The sequence below is a fragment of the Vanacampus margaritifer genome, chromosome 4 (genome assembly GCF_051991255.1).
Source record: "Vanacampus margaritifer isolate UIUO_Vmar chromosome 4, RoL_Vmar_1.0, whole genome shotgun sequence".
NCBI lineage: Eukaryota > Metazoa > Chordata > Actinopteri > Syngnathiformes > Syngnathidae > Vanacampus > Vanacampus margaritifer.
In genome coordinates this window covers 4788795-4811911 of record NC_135435.1, presented here as the reverse complement: position 1 = coordinate 4811911, position 23117 = coordinate 4788795, and the positions used below count along the sequence as shown (strand labels likewise).

General features: G+C 40.7%; 1 protein-coding gene and 1 long non-coding RNA gene across 15 annotated transcripts; one reads left to right on the top strand and one right to left on the bottom strand.

Annotated features, from left to right (window-relative positions):
• Nucleotides 1-23: 23 nt before the first annotated feature.
• LOC144050240 (uncharacterized) lies at nt 24-8369 on the bottom strand. 14 transcript variants are annotated; one of them, XM_077563331.1, is made up of 11 exons: nt 8215-8368; nt 6740-6807; nt 6066-6264; nt 5587-5629; nt 5044-5118; nt 2711-2874; nt 2559-2604; nt 2058-2149; nt 1797-1907; nt 504-774; nt 24-424 (listed from the first exon to the last, which is right to left on the bottom strand). In XM_077563331.1, exons 3-11 carry the CDS (start codon nt 6239-6241, stop codon nt 392-394), a joined length of 1011 nt encoding a protein of 336 aa, XP_077419457.1. In that variant the 5' UTR covers nt 6242-6264; nt 6740-6807; nt 8215-8368; the 3' UTR covers nt 24-391. The 14 variants fall into 14 exon arrangements, 6 of the variants coding, with proteins under 6 accessions (XP_077419457.1, XP_077419459.1, XP_077419462.1 ...); XM_077563333.1 differs by having other exon boundaries at nt 6760-6807; XM_077563336.1 differs by having other exon boundaries at nt 5587-5714; nt 6066-6807.
• LOC144050242 (uncharacterized) lies at nt 8354-16205 on the top strand. The gene is made up of 2 exons (XR_013293819.1): nt 8354-10428; nt 14892-16205. It is a non-coding gene; the product is annotated as an uncharacterized LOC144050242 (long non-coding RNA).
• Nucleotides 16206-23117: the final 6912 nt, after the last annotated feature.

The following is a 23117-nucleotide window of genomic DNA, read 5'->3' as shown; positions in this document are numbered from 1 at the left end:
TGTTATGTCAATAAAGAGTCTGCTTGCTGATTGAATAGTTTATTTTTAAATATACATTTACTGTAAATGAATGTGCTCCACTTTTAACAGGTTGTTTTCTTAAAGTGTAAGCAATTAAAAAAAAAATACAAACTTAATATAGTACTAAATCATAAAATGTCATTTAGTGCAGGCAGTTTTAAACTAATAACAGCCCAGAAGCGCTTGGCTAGACCCTACACATAGTTTATACTGTGCATGTGCTGCAGCCAAATTATGGTCTACTCCTACGCATGTAGAAGGTCCTGCTGGATCCACAGCAGCATGGAGTCCAGCCAGTTCTTGAGGTGTCAAAGGACAGTCAGTTTCAGGCACATAGACACAAGAGTCGGTGTCGCTGGACACAAGGCCACTACTCTCCCAGTTTATCAGGGATGTTCAAATCCTGTAGTTGATATGAAAAAAATAATCATTGTCTACTGTTTAAAGTAAGTTTTGCTTACCAAATTTTTAAAAGTACTTACAACATCATTAGACTCCTGTAAATTATAGTGCAGTCCCATGTGCCACAGTTGGTTCGGGGTACAATTTCCCTCGCTGCTCATGGGATGACTGTCCCAGCCATCTTTAAAAACATCACGCTGGGCTTGTAAGCGAGGAATGAAGACATAATGGCAGCAGAAAAGGTGAACACTGCTGGACAGGTCCAGGAGATCATCTTCCTCCATTTGGTGCAACACAGCATAGTAGAGGCAAGTGACTGCTGTGTAGACATCTCGCCAAAGACGTTCAATTCTGTAAAGACAATGTAATTGTGCCCCCCCTTTTTTTTTAATTAAAGAAGACATATAGATAACCTTTTAAACCATGTAAAAGAGTGAATCATATTTGGAAAAACAAGCAACTGGCTAATTGGCTATCCAATTAATTATTTAATCATTTTTGAGAGCATGTTTGAATTGTTCCAAATCCTTTTAAATTTAAGCATTTCAATAGCAAATGTTTTTTTTCTATTATCAACAAAAAAAGTAGTTTAAAATGATAAATGCAGTTTCATAAATGAAACAAATATTCCATTAATTTCAATTAATGAGAAAGTAAGGGTGATTAAAAAAAGAACACAGCGGAATTCTTTACCTTTATTTTGTACATTATTACTATTTGTATGTGTTGGAATTTCACCTTTGAAAATTAGATGTTACAGCTCAAGGGGATATCCTTTAAAGCTACAAATCAAATGAAAATTAAAAATCATGCGATATTGCAAAAATAAAAAACAATGGAAAACTGTAGCTTGGACTTGTGTTGTAAATAGCTTCAAGTTTTTAGGTTTTACAAGTGGCTAGTGTCTACCACTGACAGTAAAGACAACCGTAAGTTGCCAATGTTGATTGCAACTGTTACTCGGTCTTTCATGTAATTGATATTTGATGGAAGTGGTGGAACATAAACTTTGTCTTTAACATACCACCACAAGAAGAAAAAAATAAAATCACATACAATGAGGTTCTGCCAGGCCAATCACAGCAATCGACTGCTAAGTGAAGTTTTCATTCAGTTAAGCTCTTTTCTCTTTTTCAAATAAGCTAGATGTTGCCCGTGCTGCTGGTGGTGGCCACATTAACCATTTCAAAAACAAGAATAATTTGAACGTATTTACAACATGTGTCTAACCGGAAGTTTTCTGTGTTGTTATTATTATTATTTTTTAATATTGTGTATTGATTTTGGCGTATTCTTTTTTTTTTACTCACCCTGTAAACTTACAAGGTTATAAATGTGGTAGTTCCATAAAAATGAAGTGTCTTCTAAAGTACCTCTGATTATGCACACTTTTCCCTGCAATGAAGCGGTTTCTGCCGACTCCTCTCGTGGAGAACATCAGCTGGGCTACATCCACATTTTCCACCCCATGGTCACCACGAACCCTTGAGAAGATAATGTAACAAAAATGAGAACTCCTATTAATTATGCATTACACTTCACTGAAACGAAAACCTTAAAACAAGTCAATGGCTAGAACAGGTAGATTGACATTATTAAGGGTAGGATAGGCTAGGTGATGATGTCTGACTAACCTTTGAGGTAAGCCATACTTCTCAACAGCTTCATTGAAGAAGGCAAGGGTTGTGGAGGCTCTGTTATTATTTGCAACAGCAAGATACATTATCTATGTGAGAAGAATATAATTGTCCCATTATGACTTCAAACAACTGTACTTTTTATTTTCAAATGATCAAAGTGGGTTAACAATAACAATATCAATTTTAAGTGTCAATTTCAAAGCTCTTAACAAATACAATTTCAATAACCCCTAACAGTCATGTAGTAGTTAAAACAGGATTATATTTAAAAAGCTAAAATGCAACAATAATACTCAATGCAATTGGTGTAATGGCACTAGTCTTTATAAAATGTCAAAAAAGAAAACATGTAATCTAATTCTCAGACGAAGAGTGCCAGCGAAGTGTTAGCATAAAGTGACAGGTAACAGATGATGGAGTTTTGATTTGTTACTGTAAGTGCAATTCGATGACAAAAAGTTTAGACGTTTAAAGGGAATATCCAATTATTTATACCTTCCTTGAGAAACCATCGATTCCTCCAAATATCACCATATTGTACCTTCAATGACATTTGAGATAAAGAAAAACATTAGGTATTATGACTTTTTTGTACATAGTTAAGTCATGTACAGGTAATATGTTTTGATTTGAAAAACATAACCAACCTTATAAGTTTGTGGTTTGTGTCTATATGCATCAGCGATCTTGGGCCTGGGACAGAGTATGTTCTGCGAACAACACACCTCAACGCTGACATTCTCAGCACAATTCCTGCTGTGTCAACCCTATGCATCGATTCACGAATCCTCTGCCACTGTACACGATGCCCCTGTGCCCGCAACAATCCCATCATTAATCTGTACCCAGCATGTGGGTTGCAGAGGTGTGTTTGTGACACCAGCTTAAAGAAGCAAAAAGGAAGCACAAAGAGACTATAGAAAAACACTTTGCTGCTAACAACTCTAAGAAAATGTGGGACACCATGAGGAGGATCACCAACTTGACTCCTGCTCAAAAAGGTCTCAGCACTCTAAATGACCTCCAGAAGGCAAGGGAGCTGAATGACTTTTATTTAAGATTCGAAACCCAGGACTTCTCCTCTGAATGTGGGGTGGTCCTGAGGTCCATTTCAGTGAATGAGCAGGACTCAAGGCTGGTCATTCATCCCCATGATGTCCAATCTGCTTTTAGGTCTGTCTGCACAAAGAAGGCCTCAGGACCAGATGGGATATCTGCCCTTCTGCTACAATCCTGTGCAGAGGAGCTCACAGCGGCATGTCAGCCCATCTTCCAGAGATCTGTGGACTCACACTCCATTCCCAGTCTCTGGAAAAAATCAGTAATCACCCCGGTTCCTAAAAAACAATGTCCTGTGGTCAATAATGACTTCAGGCCTGTGGCTCTAACTTCCATTGTTATGAAGTGTTTTGAGAGGCTGATGGTGACTTGGCTCAGGGGGGAGGTGGATGCACACTTAGACTCCCTTCAGTTTGCCTACAAGCGGGGTCGCGGCACTGACGATGCTATCAACAGCATCACACATCTGGTCAGCAAACATCTGGACGTCCCTAAAGCTTATGCACGTGTGTTGTTCGTTGACTTTAGCTCAGCGTTCAACACAATGCAGCCGCACCTGCTTTTGGGTAAACTGAAGGAGATGAATGTGAACCCGTACATCTCGAGGTGGTATCACTCCTTCCTGACACAGCGCACACAGCAAGTCAGGGTCAACAGCTCCCTCTCGGAACCCAGATTGATAAGCACAGGCGCCCCACAGGGCTGCGTCATCTCCCCGGTCCTCTTCACATTGTACACAAATGATTGTGTGACATCACACCCTGAGAACTTTATCATTAAGTTCTCTGATGACACAGCTATCGTCAGCTTGCTGCAGGCCGGCGGTAGCCCACTGGACTATTTCTCAGAAATAGAGAAATTTGTCCAGTGGTGTGACCGGAATCATCTTGTGCTCAATGTGGGGAAGACAGAGGAGGTGATATTTGATCCAAAAACTGTGGGTGACCACGGGCCAGTCGTCATTAAAGGCAATCACATCAGCCAGGTGGGTTCATACAGGTATCTGGGGGTCCACATTGACAACACACTCAGCTGGAGGGTACACGTTGGAAGTCTCTGCTCCAAACTCCAACAGCGTCTCTATTTCCTACGCAGACTGAGGGTCTATGGAGTGGAGCAGAGGATCATGCTGTTGTTCTACCGGGCTGCATTGGGAAGTATCATCAAATACGGCATTGCGGCCTGGTACGGCAACATGACTGTGCAGTCAAGGTCACAGATTGCCGGTCTGGTGCGGACTGCCATGAAGATCATGGGGGTCAGGAATCATCCTTCCCTACAGATGCTTTATGAGCAGTCCGTCACCAGACTGGCACAGAAAATTGTTACTGACCCGACTCACATTCTGCATCATGAGTTCCAGCTACTGCCTTCCGGCAGGAGATTCAGGGCCCCCAGAACCAGGCTGAACCGCTACAAGAACTCATTCCTGCCGACATCCATCAAATTACTTAATAACCGCCATTAACTAAGTGGTGCAATATATATATATAGGAGTGTGTGTGTATTATTTATTTTAATTATCTCTCTCTATTCTGTTGTTTTTCTCACTGTAAACTACTGCTGCACTTTTTATTTAATTTTGATTTTATCTCTTTCTATTCTGTTGTTTTTTCCTTACTGTAAACTGCAGCTGGACGGAGTCCAGGAAAAAGTTCCCCACGGGGAAAATAAAAGTATATCGTATCGTATCGTATCGTATCGTATCGTATCGTATCGTATCATTAGTCAGTTGACTGTACAAGGCCCTAACAGAAATACCCCAGCTGTTCATGTTTCTCTGCAGCGTCCACCTAGAAACTCCTAAAAGTCTGGCAATGTACGTTGCAGATAGACCTATGCTGAGGAGCTCCGAAACATATTCCCTACATATTAAAATTTTTGGACAACCAGGTTTTGTTCTCCCCACAGGAACCATTACATGAAGCTCCATTTCATCTTGGGCAGAGAGTAGACCATGCACATCAGTAAGGGCTTCATACACTTGCTGAGGGATCTAGAGAGAAATACAGGGTGTCCATAACATCTGTTTACAATTTTTAAAACAATATATTACAAAGGCAGTTGTTGAGATGTCTTAACCAGATTTGTTTTATTTTAACCAGTGTTTATTAAATAAAGTATTTATTCATATTGAATTTATTTGTTTCAGATACTGTGTTGATGGATGGTAAACGTACAGCAAACATGGCAACAAATCGAGTAACGTTTTCATGTGCCTGGTGTAAATGATGATGACCATATAGAGGTCTATTAAATTAAGTTTAAAAAAAAAAAACTCACAAAAATAAAGGTACTTAAAATATCTAAAAATTGTTATAATTGTAAAGGGACCTTTGGGACACTTTGTATAGGTCGTGTGTAATGTGCATGATTATTGATTACATTATTATGCAAACAGGAAGAAATAATAATAATAATAACCAAACCATTAATGTCAAGACAGTAGCAATATTCCGCTCACCTGCTGCTGCAGCGAAGAGCTGTTGCTCTGATCGGTCATTTTTCTAGAAGGCAAAACAAGATAAAGTACACTATGGAGTCCAATGTGTACATACATAACATCGATTCGGTGCATCTTCCCTGCAGTACCTGTCAATGGTGCATATGTCAGCGACATGAATTCGTTTGTTAGCCAGCTAACTTAATACAAGAAATAACAATTTTAACCAACACAGGGGAGCAGCGCACTGCACCATTCTTGGCATATAATGAAGTAGTTTAGTTGTTCATTGTTGTCATATAGCCACAGTATTCCAAAGCATGAGATGCAATTAAGTCCGTTGCGCCAGAAATGACGATAACGACTAGACTGCTTTAGCATGAAATCAAATGCCAGCTAGCTAGAAAGCGAAATATGTGATGCTAATCATAAAAACAGGTTGGATGACCAGCGTTTAAACAACAATATTTGAAAGAATGATGAAGTAACATAATACTTACCTTGTAATACCAGAAACCAAAAGAGACTGTAGTCTTCTTAATTGTATGTGGTTGGCAACGATGTGTCCTGCTTGTATCCTTCCGCGAGTCCCGCCACCGTCGTACGCTAAACCAATGAGTTTGCGCTTCAGTCCGCTCAAATCCTTCTCACTTGATTGGTCAAAACAACCATCCATTGCACCAGAGCCCGCCCCCTTCTCTACGAGTACAAATCACAACGCTCTACAAGTACAAATCAATTTGCCCCATACGTCGCCGTACATTTGGTGCAAAATTCACATCACTGGAAAGCAGCAGAAAAACCACTTGTGACATCTAGTGGCGCCTTCTTTGACTACAAGTTGTCATTTCTACAAGGACAAATCACAACTTTTACAGATACAAATTTACACTTTCAGTACAGGTACAATTTTTTTTGTACAGGTACAAATCATGACTTTTACAGGTACAAATTTGTTTTTACAGATACACATTTTTTTTACACATACACATTTTTTTTTACAGGTACAAATTTTTATAACAGATACAATTTTTTTTTTTTTACAGGTACAAATTTTTATTACAGATACAATTTTTTTTTTTACAGGTACACATTTTTTTTACAGGTACAAATCATGACTTTTACAGATACAAATTTAGACTTTTTTTACAAGTTAGTTTTACACCATATTTACCTCCATTGCACCATATTTACCTCCATACAATTGACCGTCTCGAATTCCACGTCAGGTGTGTTTTTTTTCTTAAAACAAACAAACATGTCATTAACAGTAGTAAAGCTTTTATGAAAGAAAAAAAAGAACAGTCAAGTACGTTTTTTTAAAGCGGCCATGTAGTATATATATCCAGGAGAGAAATAAATAAATAAATAAACATTTAAATAAATAAAAAAAGGGAAAAAAAGAGCTAGAACGTGCTTGTTAGTGTGCGATTGACGTTTCGCTCCCTCTCGCTATTGATCAATGCTGCAAAACCAAAAGGACGACGACGTAGGTATGTCCAGTGACGACGTAGGTACAGTATGTTCAGTGACGTAACACCATGCTGAGAGGCCACGGTGTAAAAAAAAAAAAAAAAACTTGGCCAGCCCCCCCCAAAAATGTTTTTTCCCCCATCCACTGCCCACACACGAGCGCTCCCGCGCACTTATAACAAAAATAATTTGTAGCTATAATCACTCATTACCTTTACGACGCTCCTATGTCTAAAGTACCATTTGTCAGGAAAACACCTCTTTCCTTGTTTATTGTATCTGAAGAATGGTCCAGAGCGCCTGAGCAAAATGCGATATTAGCTTTTTGCTATTGGCGTCAAACTCATCCCATGAGGCTGCATAGGCGGCGGGGACACGGGGAAGCCGCCTTTTGACCGCCAGGAGAAGCGAGACGCGGCTGGAGGGTCGCTTATGCGATGAAGCTAGCTGCCGGCAAGCTACAGCTCGAGTCCGGGCGGAGCGGGACACTAGATTTTGTTAATGGCCTGGACTCAAAACACGTCTATCACATCTCTTCCAATAGTTTAACGTCATGTTTTTTTTTTGTGCTACAAGACGAGCAAAAAATTGTTGTGACTTTCGTCGTGATGGTTGTGAATAGTCCCAGACAACAGGCGACCAATCATTGAACGTGTCACGCACGTCAAGACACCTCAAAATCGTTCACGACATGCCCCGTTTGTCCGCGACACGTCAGTCGGGCCAAAATCGGGCTATTTTCTTGTAGTCTGACCAAGGCATTACTTTTACTTGAGTAATGTTATTTTTAAGTAACTCTACTCTTACCCGAGTAAAAAAATTTGGCTACTCTATCCAACTCTGCTATTAAGTCAGATGATATCAGATTGCCAATACAACATCAGTTACAAGTGTTTACTGACAACCTGAGCCAATACTGAAATAGAGTATACTGGGATGATTAGCAATAGTGCTAACAGCTAAGCTTCACTATACAAATACACTGTGCAGAACTTTCGTGTTTGCCTTGTGCAAAACAAGCTGTTTAGTCTAGCACAAAAGGGTAAAGATCACCATGTGGCACAATGATCAAACGAAGCAAAGTCCTCTTCACTCATCCGAATCAGTAACTGACCACAAACAGAAGAGGCAAAAGATTGCAAAAGTAAATAAGAGCAGCAAACTATTTCAACTCACTTGGTCTCCTTGCCAAACAAGATGCGTTTGACCTCTTTCAGCTCTGCTTCTGGTATGTACGTCTCCAGAGTTGACTCCGCGATTGAAACTGGCCTGCAGACATGTTTGCAGATCCTTCAGGTTTTCGGGACGCAGCACTGCAAAAACTGTGTTTCTTCTAGTTTTTGTATCATCGTCAGCGCTACGTCACACTGACACACCTCTTGCCACTGCTGTTTGCTAAAGTTGCTCATTAACTGACTTGGAAAGGTCATGAGCAGTAACAATCAAATGATTGAAACAAAACAAAACAGAATTGCTCATGTAAAGTTTAAACACCAGGGCCTGGTTGTTCAAAACTCGGTTATGTCTTTAACCACTGGTTACGTAGATTTAACCGACCGTTAACATTAATGGCACTCTTATCTTGTTGTTCAAAACTCTGTTAACTTTAACCGGCTGTTAACCTAGGGACCGCCGCTAACATTTTAACAGTGTGGTTAATTTTGTGTTCGTGGCTAATGCTGCCTTCATGATGCCCGTTGAGGGCAAGAAAAAGAGAGTCTATCGAGGTATTGGCTTTGACATTGGTGATTATTTTGAAGAGTTACACACACGCTACCGCTTAGCAGTAATACAATGCTAAGTCTCATGCTGAGTGAAGTCATTTAACATTTTCAATTTGATGTTTTACTGTTTTTGAATTTACTTATAGGCATATCAATGTGATATAAGCATGAGTGTTTAAAAGAATACAGTGGGATGGTGATTTTGTGAACTTTATTTGATCTTTGTACCCTCAAATGCTGTTGGAGGGGCAATGTGCATGATGTTGTCAGAGTTTCTTGACATTTAGGGACTGAAGGTCTGGGGTCAGATTTTGATTACTTCTGTTCCCCCAATCAAGAAGGGGAACTGTATAAAGATGTCTGTTTACCATCAACATTACACCTTTGTTCAATCTAGGAGATGACATGTCTGCCCTTTGTTCAATCATGAGCCAGGAGGAGGAACCTTTTAGCTTTTTTGTATAAATGTGTCGATGTTCTGTAAATTGTCACACACTTGGAATCATCACGTTGCATTCTGATGTGATATTCTGACTGTGTCTTTAGAGGCCTCTAAATAAATTCTTGCAGGAAAACTTCTTCATCAGATCTCGGATACAATGATTTTGAACACGTAAAGATTACACTTAATATAGTAATCAACATATTCCTTCATTTTGGTGACCCCGACGAGCGACGTTGCGAGCTGTGGCGTTCACGGACGGATGCAATTCCAGGCGCCTAATTAATTACGGTGAGTGGACATTTATCCACGTTTGAGGAATTGTGTCTGTTTCGAGTCGCTGCAGCTGGTATTCGTCTTGAAAAATTACATTGTGATGAGATCTGTGTGAAAAGGTGTTAGTAAAATTTGAAGTCGTTGTGTTGGACACGAAGTCCCTGATTTCGGATTTTACTACGGTGTTCGAACTGTACACGTACGTGGTGACGACAGCATTGTTTACGGAAGTGTCGTTACGTTGGTTGTCTCGCTGAAAGGGAAACACAGGCAGACGCAGCGGGTTGCGCCGCTGCTAAGAAGTCGAAAGATTCTTGAATAAATTTGATATTAAAAAGTATAAATGGACACAGCGTACGTACGCCGCTGTTATAAATTTGGTACTAAGAGGCACAGGTAGACGCAGCGGACTTCTCGCCGCTGTTAAGAAACCGTTAGATTCTTGAATAGATTTGTTCAGCTGGTAGACACATGCGCAGATGAGATACGTAACGTTACGATGATGGTGCACAATTAAGCCGGATTGTTGCAAACGGGCTGAAGCAGGCGTTTTATTAAAAATTACAGGAAACACACGGCAGTCTCGTTCTAAAGGAATCTTAGAGATTGTAAGTCCCTGCATTTCTGAGGCAATTGTTAAGTACATGTAGAGTTGGAAACAACTTTTCGCTGCGAAGGAGCCAAGAGACTGCTTTGTGATCGTCTTAAAGCAGTATTTTTTCCGGGCTACAGGTTGACGCATAGCTTTTATTATTTATGAATGCTATTGCTAAGAAATCGAGAGATCGCGATATTTTTGTTTTTGGATAATTTTGTTTAGCTGAAAGGAGCGCTCCGCCGTCTAAAACGGCATATGATATTGAATTTCCACGGCGAATGTAGGAGTACTGCTGTGTGAGAAGTAAGCCCGTGAAGATCCTGGATATATTTGTTGAAGTCGCGCAAAAGGTATTTAATATCTGTTTCGTTTTCGTCTTGTTTGTGTTTGTCTGGAAAAAAAAAAAAAAGAAAAATATTTTTTTGGGGGGATTAAGGAGAATACTTTTGATCTGTTATATCGTAGTATAATAAGTGAGACGTCACTGACTTTATAAATATTAAAAACGACTAATTACTACATATTATGGACGGAAAAAATTGACTGTAACTAAGGAGGTTTGCATAGACTTCCGGTCGAGAGTCAGAATTGGTCGCTAAGCGAACAGTGAGTTCATGATGCTGGACGCATTTCCACCACGGCGTCAACGTAAGTATGAAACTCTTTTAAATGTATGAATGCGCACGAATTGTGATAGTGGTTGGTTCTCACCGTTGTAAAATGTGGTGTGTTTGTGGAACTTGATTGTGTAAACAGCGCCAGACGCTGATTACCTCCGTGAAAAACACTTCTATAAGTTTCTTCGAATGGAAGAAAAGTTAGACGGTGCGCAGATGGCGGTGTTAAGTGATTTTGAGAATGAGGAAACTGATGCTAAGCTAGCGGCTCTGCTCAGCGTACAAGTTTTGCGCAGGAGATGAGTTTTTGGTAAGATGCTACCGTGCGAATCTGTTTTTAAGGCTAAGGATGAGTTAGCTGCGGGCAGCCGCATCTGTTAAGAAATTGGAACATAAATTGGATGAAGTGTTGACTGTGAAAGATGACCCGGGGGGAAAATTTGAACCAAGCGAGAGCTCTTGGCTTAGAAATGAATTGTTGAGTGTACGCATTTGTTTGTTTGTTAAGCTCCATGGTGTGTTGTGGCCACGCGGTTTTTCGTTGTTTGTTTTAAATTGTGCGCGACGTGTCTGTGTCGCAGCCGTAACGTTGCGATGGATTGTGCGCGAATAAGTCGACATTTGAGCTATAAGTACGTGGTGAAGTTATTATTAGACGAATAAACGGTGTATTTTACAAATGAGTGCGCACTTCGGAGAGGTTTGTGTTCGTCTGTGGTTCAACAACTGAGACGCCACTGAATTAAGTTGAGGAGTGTGTGTTGTGTGAGTGTTTGTTGAAACTATGAATATGTGAAGCATGTGTGAATTGTGAGTTTAAAGGGGGGATTTGATTTCTTCTTGTTTTTGTGTTTTTTCTCCTCAATGCCTTTATGACAAGGGAGAGGAAACTGAAGTTACAGTAAGTGAAAGAAGGACTGAGTTTGTTGGAAGGCAGGTATTTTGTGTCTCCAAAAATGAGCGAGATAAGATAGGATGTATATGAATGGCGTTTTGTAGGAAAGAAAGAAAAGATGGGTGGAAAGTAATTTTTTCCCTCCAAAATTCTTTGTCCTCAAAAAAGAGTGAAAAAGAATGGTAAGCAGGAAATCTGCATATTTTGAAAGTAGGGGAGAATTCTGCCTTTGTCTGTGACAATTTTTAAAGCTCTTCCCCCCACGCTTGATTAGGGACTAAAGGTCTGTGAGGATGGGGGCCGTGAGCTGCTGTTTTAAGAAGGTGGTGATTTGTACTGTTGTCTGTTAAAATTAAATTAAACTAAATAAAAAGGAAAGGGGGTGTGATAAGTTTAGTCCTCTCTCCCATTGTCTCCATTTGGGAGACTTGTAGTCTGTTGTGTGTGTGAATAGCAGGGGTCGTCTAAGGCTAAATCAAATTGTTCCTGTTATGCGGAAGGACATAGAGGTCTAGGTGTTAACTACAGGCCACTCTCATATTATTTTTAAAATCAGATCTGTGTAATATAGTTGAATAAGTAATAAAACCAAATTTTAATTGAAATAGACTTTTCATTTTTGATTTTTATATTTCCCCTGCATCTCTGATAACTTATTCGTAGGTGTGAAAATGATTTAACCTTTGTCTTTATCTGAGTCCCATTCTAGAAGTCTGGAAAGGACTTCCATCCAAGTGGCCAGGGTGACTAACAGCTGTCACATTTTCTTAAATTTGAGGTAACACGTAATGAAGATGTCTATGGTAGACATATGCGTAAATATAGTACTACTACTTGCTATAGTGTAGTGATCAAATTCAAATAAAACCACAAAATGAATAAATTAGGGGTTTGAAAAACAAAATATTTTGGGGGAATTTTTTATTTTATTTTTTCTTGGAAATTGTATGACAACAAGCAGTGTTCTCTTGCTATGATCTCATCTCCCTCTGTCTGTTCCGAGTGTATAAATGTTTCGGGCAGGTTCAATCTTTGACTGAAAGGTGTTTCACTTGGGTGACTCAACCAAAAAGTGCTGGAAATGGAATGAACAGCATTCTCCTGCTATGCTTGATGTTCAGAGTGGACGGCGAACTGAACAATGGTCACTTTCGGGGGGGAAGTGACCACACGGACTGTAAATCCGCTCGTCCTGTGACTGTTCAATGACTCTTATGCATTGTTTGAGCATAATGTCCAGCAACTTTTTAAGCAGACAGGATTATCATCGATTCTGCCATGATGAACTTTTCCTGAGAACTCCAGTACACAAAGCCCAGTGCCCGCTTTGAACTATGCCCTGCATAAACTGCTATCGACAAGGACAGGAAGGAATATGAACTACAGTTGTGGACTCAAAGTTCTGGAATCATCTGAGTTTGGTGCCTGAGGTCGTATGTTGTATTCTGTTTGTAGACATTTGCACTCTGTACTATGTCAGAAAGGAGATGTGATCTATAGCAACGCAGTTTCGGAAATTGAGAACAGCTTATGTGAATTAGGGTAGTACAAAATTCATTCTAATCCTTAAATACTATATTTTCCGTTGTTTGATGCTTGTTGAATTTGGCCTTCTAGTTTTTTCCCATTTCTCTTTTATAACTTTGGCTTCTCAGAGTGGACTCAGATATGGAACACTTACGCCGAAGTTGCTGGTTAAATTTTTAATTTTCGATTTAGGTCGCAGCACTGATTTTAATTGGGTCATGATCTGCAAAGTTGCCTGCTGTGTTTTACAAGCCCCCACTACTCTGTAGAAGAGGTGAGGTTAGTTAGCATCTTAAGAATACTTTTTGGTTGGTTTAAAGTAGGGATTTTGTTTTGTTTTTCTGATTATAACTCGTTTCTTTTACTAGTTGAGATGGCAGATATTTGGAAGATTTGTGACCTGCAGTAGATTAATGGGGTTGTTTAAAAAAAAAAAAAAAATAATAATAATAATTCTTCTCTTCCTGACCCTAAAAGTCCTCCGCTGCAGTATCTTAATTTACATCTGCTTAAGTTGGTTGTTTTTCTAATCTACAGGATTCAAATTTACATTACAAACTCTTGCCTCAAAGGCTTTTGTTTTTATGGCTCATGGCTAGCTCAGCTGGAGATCTTTTTATAGTTCTGGTGTTGGCCAAATTGTCACAATTTGGTTGTTTTTTAATCTACAGGACACAAGGTGTCTGTTTTCCCTCTTTGAAGCAGCAATTTGGAAGCGGCTGCAGTTTTCACATTCAGGTCTGAAATGATCAAAATTGATCTTTATCAGATGGGGGAATGATTGGTCTGTCTGAGTTTGTTGAAAAGGAAGTCTGATGTGAGAATGATTGGTCTGTCTGATGTGAGAATGACTGGTCTGTCTGTGTATCAAAAGGAAGTCTGATGTGAGAATGAAGTTTGGTGTGAGGAATTTTACAGGCAGCGAATGGGGAGGATTTGACCATGGGAGGAAACGTAAGTTCTACAAAGATGACAAAAGACAACCCTTATAGCAGAAATACGGTAAGTATGTTCCATCTCAGAAACGATTGAAAAGTATAATTTCTAGAGCCCATGGAATATGCCATTTAGGTGTGGAAGGAACATTGACACACCTGGGTGACATTTTTTCATGAGACAAGTTGTTAAAAATGAACTGCAGTGTTTATTTAAGGTTTGAGTATAAATCTCTTCTCAGACTGTTCATGGCCCGGCCGGACATGAATAGTTCTGAGTTAAGATGATGTTGTTTTTAAATGATTTACACTGCTATAATAAGAAACCAGCGTTAAAAATACAGAAATTTGATGTACGACAAAGAGCACATTTATGCTAAAATCTACAACAGTAAATATCATGGTAAAATATTTGATTAATCATTATCTACCATCATAAGGGTTTCCTAGGAAGATTGGATCAGACAAACCCACTTGAAAAAACAAAACTTCATAAGATATAGAAAAGGCATTGAGATTAAAACATATTTGATTTAGTATATTATCTCTGATCTCAAGGACATTAAAGAAAAATAGAAATATTAAACAATTGGCCTCATAAAGTTTCAATGGCAACAAGACTTTCATTATTATGCCATTGAATGTACAAATGTCATTAAACGGATTCTGTTTGAATGCCACAACAAAAATAACTTTTTCCGTGTCCAACAGCATGTTTCAGGACCTACAGAACTTAAACAATTAACATTTGCTAACAAAAAACCAGGTGCTCTTTTCAAAGTAAAGAATGAAGACTATGTATGTTATGAGTGACTAAATGAAAATGATTTTGCACACAGATTGGTTTGCTGATCATAATGGTGGGGGCCACATCCACCACATGTGAGCCAAGAGGTCCCAGGCTCATCAAATCACATCAGTTGACTGAGGGGGTTGACTAAGCTGCTGATCTGCGTCCACACCAATTGGAGCCATCTAACGGATCCCACCACACCCGGTTCCAGTGTCTACCTGACAAGCTGCCCAAGGACGCAGAGGAAAGAAGATTCATTGGAGTGCCTTTTCCATGGGCAAAGATGGGCACAGTTGATTCGCCTGGAAAAGCTGATCAAGTGTCAATCTGCTGGTGAAAGGGGGAAATCACTCAATGGTGATTTGAATCACATGCCCCTTTTCATCAATTCACAAGGAAAGAGTCACACTGGGAATGAAGTCCCGTGACCTTTCCTGCGATCTCTGGCAGTGAGCCAGGGTTCGGAAAGAGGCTGACAAACGCCTCTTCTTAAAAAAAAAAAATAATAATTTTTTGACCAACTTTTCATTCAACAAGACCCTCATCAGGAGATGGCTTCGAGGGACGGACACATCTGCTATTGCGTCGTGACACTTAACCACATCACATAGTGTTATGCCTCACATTTATTATGCCCCTTCCACTGATTTTTTTAATGAATCAAACTGAATTTTGACTGCTAAGCCCCTCTATCTATCTTTCTCTCTCTCTCTTTCTCTCTCTCTCTCACCTGCTATTCTTATTTTCTGAACTCCACACATAAACATTGCTTCATTTTTGCGACGATCAAGATCCGCGCTGGACTTTCTCTCTAGACTATGGTGGGATTAAATGTCCGGTTTTTGAACTTATAGAAGTTCAATGGTAGGACTGAAGACATTTAACATTTTCAATTTGATGTTTTACTGTTTTTGAATTTACTTATAGGCATATCAATGTGATATAAGCATGAGTGTTTAAAAGAATACAGTGGGATGGTGATTTTGTGAACTTTATTTGATCTTTGTACCCTCAAATGCTGTTGGAGGGGCAATGTGCATGATGTTGTCAGAGTTTCTTGACATTTAGGGACTGAAGGTCTGGGGTCAGATTTTGATTACTTCTGTTCCCCCAATCAAGAAGGGGAACTGTATAAAGATGTCTGTTTACCATCAACATTACACCTTTGTTCAATCTAGGAGATGACATGTCTGCCCTTTGTTCAATCATGAGCCAGGAGGAGGAACCTTTTAGCTTTTTTGTATAAATGTGTCGATGTTCTGTAAATTGTCACACACTTGGAATCATCACGTTGCATTCTGATGTGATATTCTGACTGTGTCTTTAGAGGCCTCTAAATAAATTCTTGCAGGAAAACTTCTTCATCAGATCTCGGATACAATGATTTTGAACACGTAAAGATTACACTTAATATAGTAATCAACATATTCCTTCATGAGTCAAAAGAGAAAGAATAAAAATGTGTTTTTTAAGACAAGTTCTAAAAATGGACAGGATTGCCCAACATTTAGTGGGAGGTGATTCCAAAGAGAGGTTACCTGTAATGCTTCTTGTTTGCTTTCACCTCAATAATCAAACAGACAACACTGTGAATAGCGGCTAATTATTTACGTTACATTTAAATTTAATATAATAATACTTTGTTATTCGTTGTAATTTAAAACAGTAATTACAAATATTAGTATTCATTAAAAGTATTATATGAAAAAAATACACACATATTAGAAGTATGTAAAAAGAAAAACAAGACAAATAAAAGCAATTCTATCAAAAATATTACACAAAAAATACAAATCAGTCAGAAATACAATTTCGTTAGACAAAAAAAAACTGGACAAAAATATGAGAAACAAAATCAAACGAAAAAATGCAATTGTCTATGCTACAAAAATATTACACAAAATATTCACTAAAAATGCACACTAGAAAAAAGTATAATGAATTAAAAAATAATCATTATTTCACAAAAACTTGCTTTAATCATTGATTGAATTACGTTTGTTTGGTTGGTCGCTTGGATAGTATCGATTCCTTTCGCCGACCGGGAAGTAAACAAAAAAAGGAATTGTGGTATTAACTGTGCTAACCAGTGCCGTAAACAGCACGGTTAACTAACATCGTGACTAGCTATGTTTTGAACAACGCATATTTAAGGGTCGGTTAGTTAACGGTGGGTTAATAATTTAACCGGCGCTTAGAGGTTAAACAGTGGTTAAAATAACCAAGAATGCCCAGTAAGGATTATTGAGATTTTTGTTATTACTTCTGTATATTTTGAACACACACACACACACAAAAAGATTAAACTCACATTAGTTTTTTTGGGACAGAAATGACAAACATGACCAAACCAACTCGACTCAACAGAATATTCAGGTTTTATTGATTAGCCTGCATGAGTCACAAAATGAATCAACTTCCTTTGTGACACGCATACTTTTTACTGGCCAAAAAATGCTGTCAAGGGAAACAATGTTAACACTTTACTACACAAAAGACAGTACTTTGAGAATAATGTTAAAATGTAATAAAAACATGCATGCAATGAGATAGTTCAAATACACAAGGGCCCGGTTGTTCAAACTCAGTTATAGCTTTAACCACTGGTTAAGTAGATTTAACCGACGGTTAACTTTAACGACACTGTTATCTTGTTTTGGGCCCGGTTGTTCAAGTTAAGTCTCATGCTGAATCAAAAGAGAAAGAATAAAAATGTGTTTTTTGAGACTAGTTCTAAAAATGGACAGAGGGGGCTTGCCCAACATTTACATTAATTTAAATTTAAATTACATTTAATAATAATTTTACTATTAATTTTATTTTAAAACAGTTATTACAAATATTAGTAATAATAACAAATATTAGATGAAAAATATACACATATTAGAAGTATATACAGTAAATACAAAAACAAGACAAATAATTCAAAACTATTCTATCAAAATATTACAAAAAAATACAAATCAGTCAAAAATACAAATATGTTAGACAAAAAAAACAGACACATTTATGGGAAACAAATCCAGACAAAAACATGTAATATTCTATGCTACAAAAATATTGGAAAAAATACAAAAATATTACACAAAATATTCACAAAAAATACACACAGTAGAAACAAATAAAATTAAAATAACACAGTAGGGGAAAACATTTATTATAATGAATAATAAAAAAAACAACTAAATTGCTTCAAACATTGAATAACATTTTCTTCGTCAGCAGAAAACTTCCGGCTAACAGAATCTCAAATAAAACTTTCACACAATGGCAAAGTGTGACGAGTGTAAAATATGTCAATGTTAATATCTCAAACCTCCAAACAGGATGGTGACAAACATTTCTCCTGATACAAAGCTTGTTTTCCTGCGTCGTTCACTTTAGTTCTTGTCAGGTTCCGGCCACATGTGTTTATGAAACCAGAGAGGAACCCACATGCACAAGTCAACAATAGAGGCTGTTAAATTGTTTTTTTGTGCTCCACACAAAGACTCCGCTTGCAGGGGGACACTGTATAAATGGGATGTAGAGATGACGCACCCGCACACGCACACACCATTGCATCCTGCAAAATCCAGATCTTGTTAAACATGTGACAATAGGGGAACCACTGGTCGGTCTCCATGGATTTTATACACACTGACTGAAAGGCACTCTGAACTCTGAAAAGGGCCGTATATCATGGACTGCCACAGAATCCTGAACAAAAACAGTTGAAAGTAGTTAACACATCTTAATCTTACCCTGAATTTATGATAGAGGATGAAGTCAGATGAAAAAGTATTGAGAGATTGTGTCTGACTTGATCAGTTGCATCGCATGTTGGTTGGTCCAAACTGCCTGAAAAGGTTTGCAGCGTTGGGCTGAGACATGCTGTGTTCAGCACAACTTGCTGCTTCAGCTCAGTCTCCTGAAGGTGCTTTGGATGAAGAGGCTCCTTCTGTGGTCGTGCTTGCATGGAACATGATCCCAGGATCTGAGTGGTGCGAATCAGCGATGTCTGGCTTGGTCCCTTTTTGAGTGTCATGTAACGAATATTGCCCGTCACCCTCAATTTTTCCATTTTATGTGCCTTTTTTAACATTTCCTCCTGGGGAATGTGTGCGCGTGTCTTAACTTTGTGTTTTCAGTTCAAAAGGACTCTTTGAGTTTCCCTCCAGCAGGGACTGGACTTCGTTTTATAACCCCCAGGAAACGCATACCACAGCTCCGACAGACCTGAAATCCTGTCTGATAAGCAGTCCCCAGACCCTCTTTTATGGTCTGGCCTATCCACAGGAATTAGCCATGTGTTTTTTGGGGAAACAACGCCCCTTGGAAGTTGTATGGTTATTCTCAAGAATCCTGCCGCTCCTAATTAATCTGAAGTCGACATAATTTGGGACATACACGGACTCTATGTACTTGACTGACATCAAATAACTCCTGTTGTTTATCTTTGTACACAACCTGTATGTCTATCTCAAATGAATGATGTGTGTAATTTCTGTAGCCAACTAAGTTTAGCTAATTAGTAAGCTTAGCGGATTCTTTAACTTTACGATCGCTGTAATGTTTGAAATGTGTTCAGAATGATAAATAAAGCATCTGGCTTGTCAATTCTGATCCAAAAATTATCAATTACTATCCCAAAAGCTTGGTCTCAGTCGACCAAGTCTGCTTCATTCTCCCCTGCGACTGCAGCCCGGCCCCCCTTTTATAATTCACATCGATTAAATGCATGATTTTATAGATAGGCTGATTGATTGAAGGCCATATTCTGTTGTTGAACCGACAGATGTCCCAATGAGGTAAATTAAAGTTTTGCTGGCTAACAAAACTGTTGTTGCTGTAATGTGGAATGGGGAGAAAAGGGACAAATTAAGCTTTAACCAAAATTTAACCTAATTGCTGAACCCAATTAGATGCACCAATTTGTACAATTTGGTTTGGTCTGTTTGCAAAATTGCACTTGCCCCAGTTCTCTCGGACCACAGATATGTCTCTGTATCCGCGCACTTTTCGCAGAGCAACATTTTCCGGCTTTTTGCCAATCCATCCGATTTGTAATGGGTTAATTACTGCCCCTTTTCTCTCAGCCCACAGAGACTCCTCTGTATCCCGGGCACTTTCCACGGGTGGGGAAACCTAGCACAAGGCCACGCGCCAGCACAACATTTTCCGGCCTTCTGCCATCCCAACCCATTTGTAACGGGTTAGGTACCGCCCTAGTTCTCTCAGCCCACAGAGACACTTCTGTATCCGGGCACTTTCCACGGGTGGGGAAACCTAGCACGAGGCCAGGCGCCAGCACAACATTTTCCGGCCGTCTGCCAACCCAACCCATTTGCAATGGGTTAATTACCGCGCCTTTTCTCTCAGCCCACAGAGACGCCTCTGTATCGAGGCACTTTCCGCGGGTGGGGGAACCTAACGCTCGGCCATGCGCCAGTGCAACATTTTCTAGCCTTCTGCCATCCAATCACATTACATTCGTAATGGGTTAGGTACCAACCTCTGTATATAGGCACTTTCCGCGCCAGTGCAAAATTTTAAGGCCTTCTGCCATAGCATCCCATTTGTAATGGGTTAAGTACTGTCCCAGATCTCTGAACCCACAGAGACGCCTCTGTATCCAGGCACTTTTGGCGGGCGTGAAGACATTAAACACCCGGCCCCGCGCCAGGGCAACATTTTCTGGCCCTGTGCCATCCCCATCACATTCGTAATGAGTTAGGTTCTCTCAGACCACAGAGACGCCTCTGTATCCGGGCACTATTGGTGGGCGGGAAAACTTTTAACGCCCGGCCCCGTGCCAGCGCAACATTTTCCAGCCTTCTGCCATCTTATCCAATTTGGAATGAGTTAGGTACCGCCACAGGGCTCTCAACCCACAGGCCTCTGTAGCCGGGCACTTTCCACGGGTGAGGAGTCTTTAAACGGCTAGCCCCACTCCGGCGCAACATTTTCTGGCCTTTTACCAATCCACCCCATTCGTAATGGGTTAGTTACGACCTATGTTTTCTCAGCCCACAGAGACACTACTGTACCCGGGTACCGGGTAGACCTAAACCCCAGCCACGCGCAAGCACAACATATTTGGCTTTGGCCCAGCAAAATCGTTACCTTTTTTTGAGAGAGAGAGAGAGTCAGTGTTGTTCATTCGTAATCTTACCGATTCACATGTCATCATTGCTCTCTCTTTTTCCCCATCCCATTTGTAATAGGCTAGTTACCGCCCCAGTTCTATCAGCCCACAGAGACTCCTCTGTATTTGGGCACTTGCTTGCACCTTTATCGGACTCCTGTACAGTCACACAACTCATGTCTTGTTCAGGGAGCAGTTAATCAGAGACAATTCTCTTAGGCGCTGCGTTGGCCCAGCAAACTCATTAACAGCGGGACACGTCAAGACCACTGCGGAAGTCCCACCAGGTTTTCCTCTGGCTTTTTTTGACGAAGCGTTAGCCTGTTGGGGGGTAGACAGTCGTCCCGGGACTAACGGCCCTGGGGTTCGCCCTGCTCCGGCATAGTTCACCATTTTTTGCAACATTTTCCGGCCTTCTGCCATCCCATCGCATTCATAATGGGTTAGTTATTGCCCCAAATCTCCCAGCCCACAGAGACGCCTCTATGTCCATGCATTTTCCATGGGCGGGGAGACTTTTAACGTCCCGCTCCACGCCGGCACAACATTTTCCGTCCGTCTGCCAAACCATCCCATTCGTAATGGGTTTGTTACTGCCCCAGTTCACTCAGCCCACAGAGACGCCTCTGTGTCCGTGCATTTTCTGAAACCTTCATCGGACACCTGTACCGCCACGCAACAGATCTCTTTTTCAGGGAGAGGTTTATTAAACAAACACCCTGTGGGCATCACGTTGGCCGGTCAAGCTTGTTACCAGCGGTACAACGACAGGACCGCTGCGGGCCTCCACAAGAGTTTCCTCTGGGTTCGCCCTGCTCGGGCATAGTTCACCATCTTTTGCAACATTTTCCGGCCTTCTGCCATCCCATTCATAATGGGTTAGTTATTGCCCCAAATCTCCCAGCCCACAGAGACGCCTCTGTGTCCATACATTTTCCATGGGCAGGGAGACTTTTAACGTCCCGCTCCACGGCGGCGCAACATTTTCCGTCCGTCTGTCAAACCATCCCATTCGTAATGGGTTTGTTACTGCCCCAGTTCACTCAGCCCACAGAGACGCCTCTGTGTCCGCGCACTTTGTGACACCTTCATCAGACACCTGTACCGCCACGCAACAGATCTCTTTTTCAGGGAGAGGTTTATTAGACACACACCCTGTGGGCATCACGTTGAGCGATCAAGCTCGTTACCAGCGGTACAACGACAGGACCGCTTTGGGCCTGCACCAGAGTTTCTTCTGCGTTCGCCCTGCTCGGGCATAGTTCACCATCTTTTGCAACATTTTCCGGCCTTCTGCCACCCCATTCATAATGGGTTAGTTATTGCCCCAAATCTCCCAGCCCACAGAGACGCCTCTGTGTCAGTTTATTTTCCATGGGTGGGGAGACTTTTAAAGTCCCGCTCCACGCCGGCGCAACATTTTCCGGCCGTCTGCTAAACCATCCCATTCGTAATGGGTTTGTTACTGCCCCAGTTCACTCAGCCCACAGAGACGCCTCTGTGTCCGCGCACTTTGTGACACCTTCATCGGACACCTGTACCGCCACGCAACAGATATCTTTTTCAGGGAGAAGTTTATTAGACACACACCCTGTGGGCATCACGTTGGCCGATCAAGCTCGTTACCAGCGGTACAACGACAGGACCACTGCGGGCTTCCACCAGAGTTTCCTCTGGGTTTGCCCTACTCGGGCATAGTTCAACATCTTTTGCAACATTTTCCGGCCTTCTGCCATCCCATCTCAATCATTATGGGTTAGTTATTGCCCCAAATCTTCCAGCCCACAGAGACGCCTCTGTGTCCGTGCACTTTCTGACACCTTCATCGGACACCTGTAACGCCACGTAACAGATCTCTTTTTCAGGGAGAGGTTTATTAGACACACACTCTGTGGGCATCACATTGTCCGATCAAGCTCGTTACCAGCGGTACAATGACAGGACCACTGCAGGCCTCCACCAGAGTTTCCTCTGTGTTCGCCCTGCTCGGGCATAGTTCACCATCTTTAGCAACATTTTCCGGTCTTCTGCCATCCCATTCCATTCATAATGGGTTAGTTATTGCCCCAAATCTCCCAGCCCACAGAGACACCTCTGTGTCCATGCATTTTCCATGGGCAGGAAAGACTTAACGTCCCGCTCCAC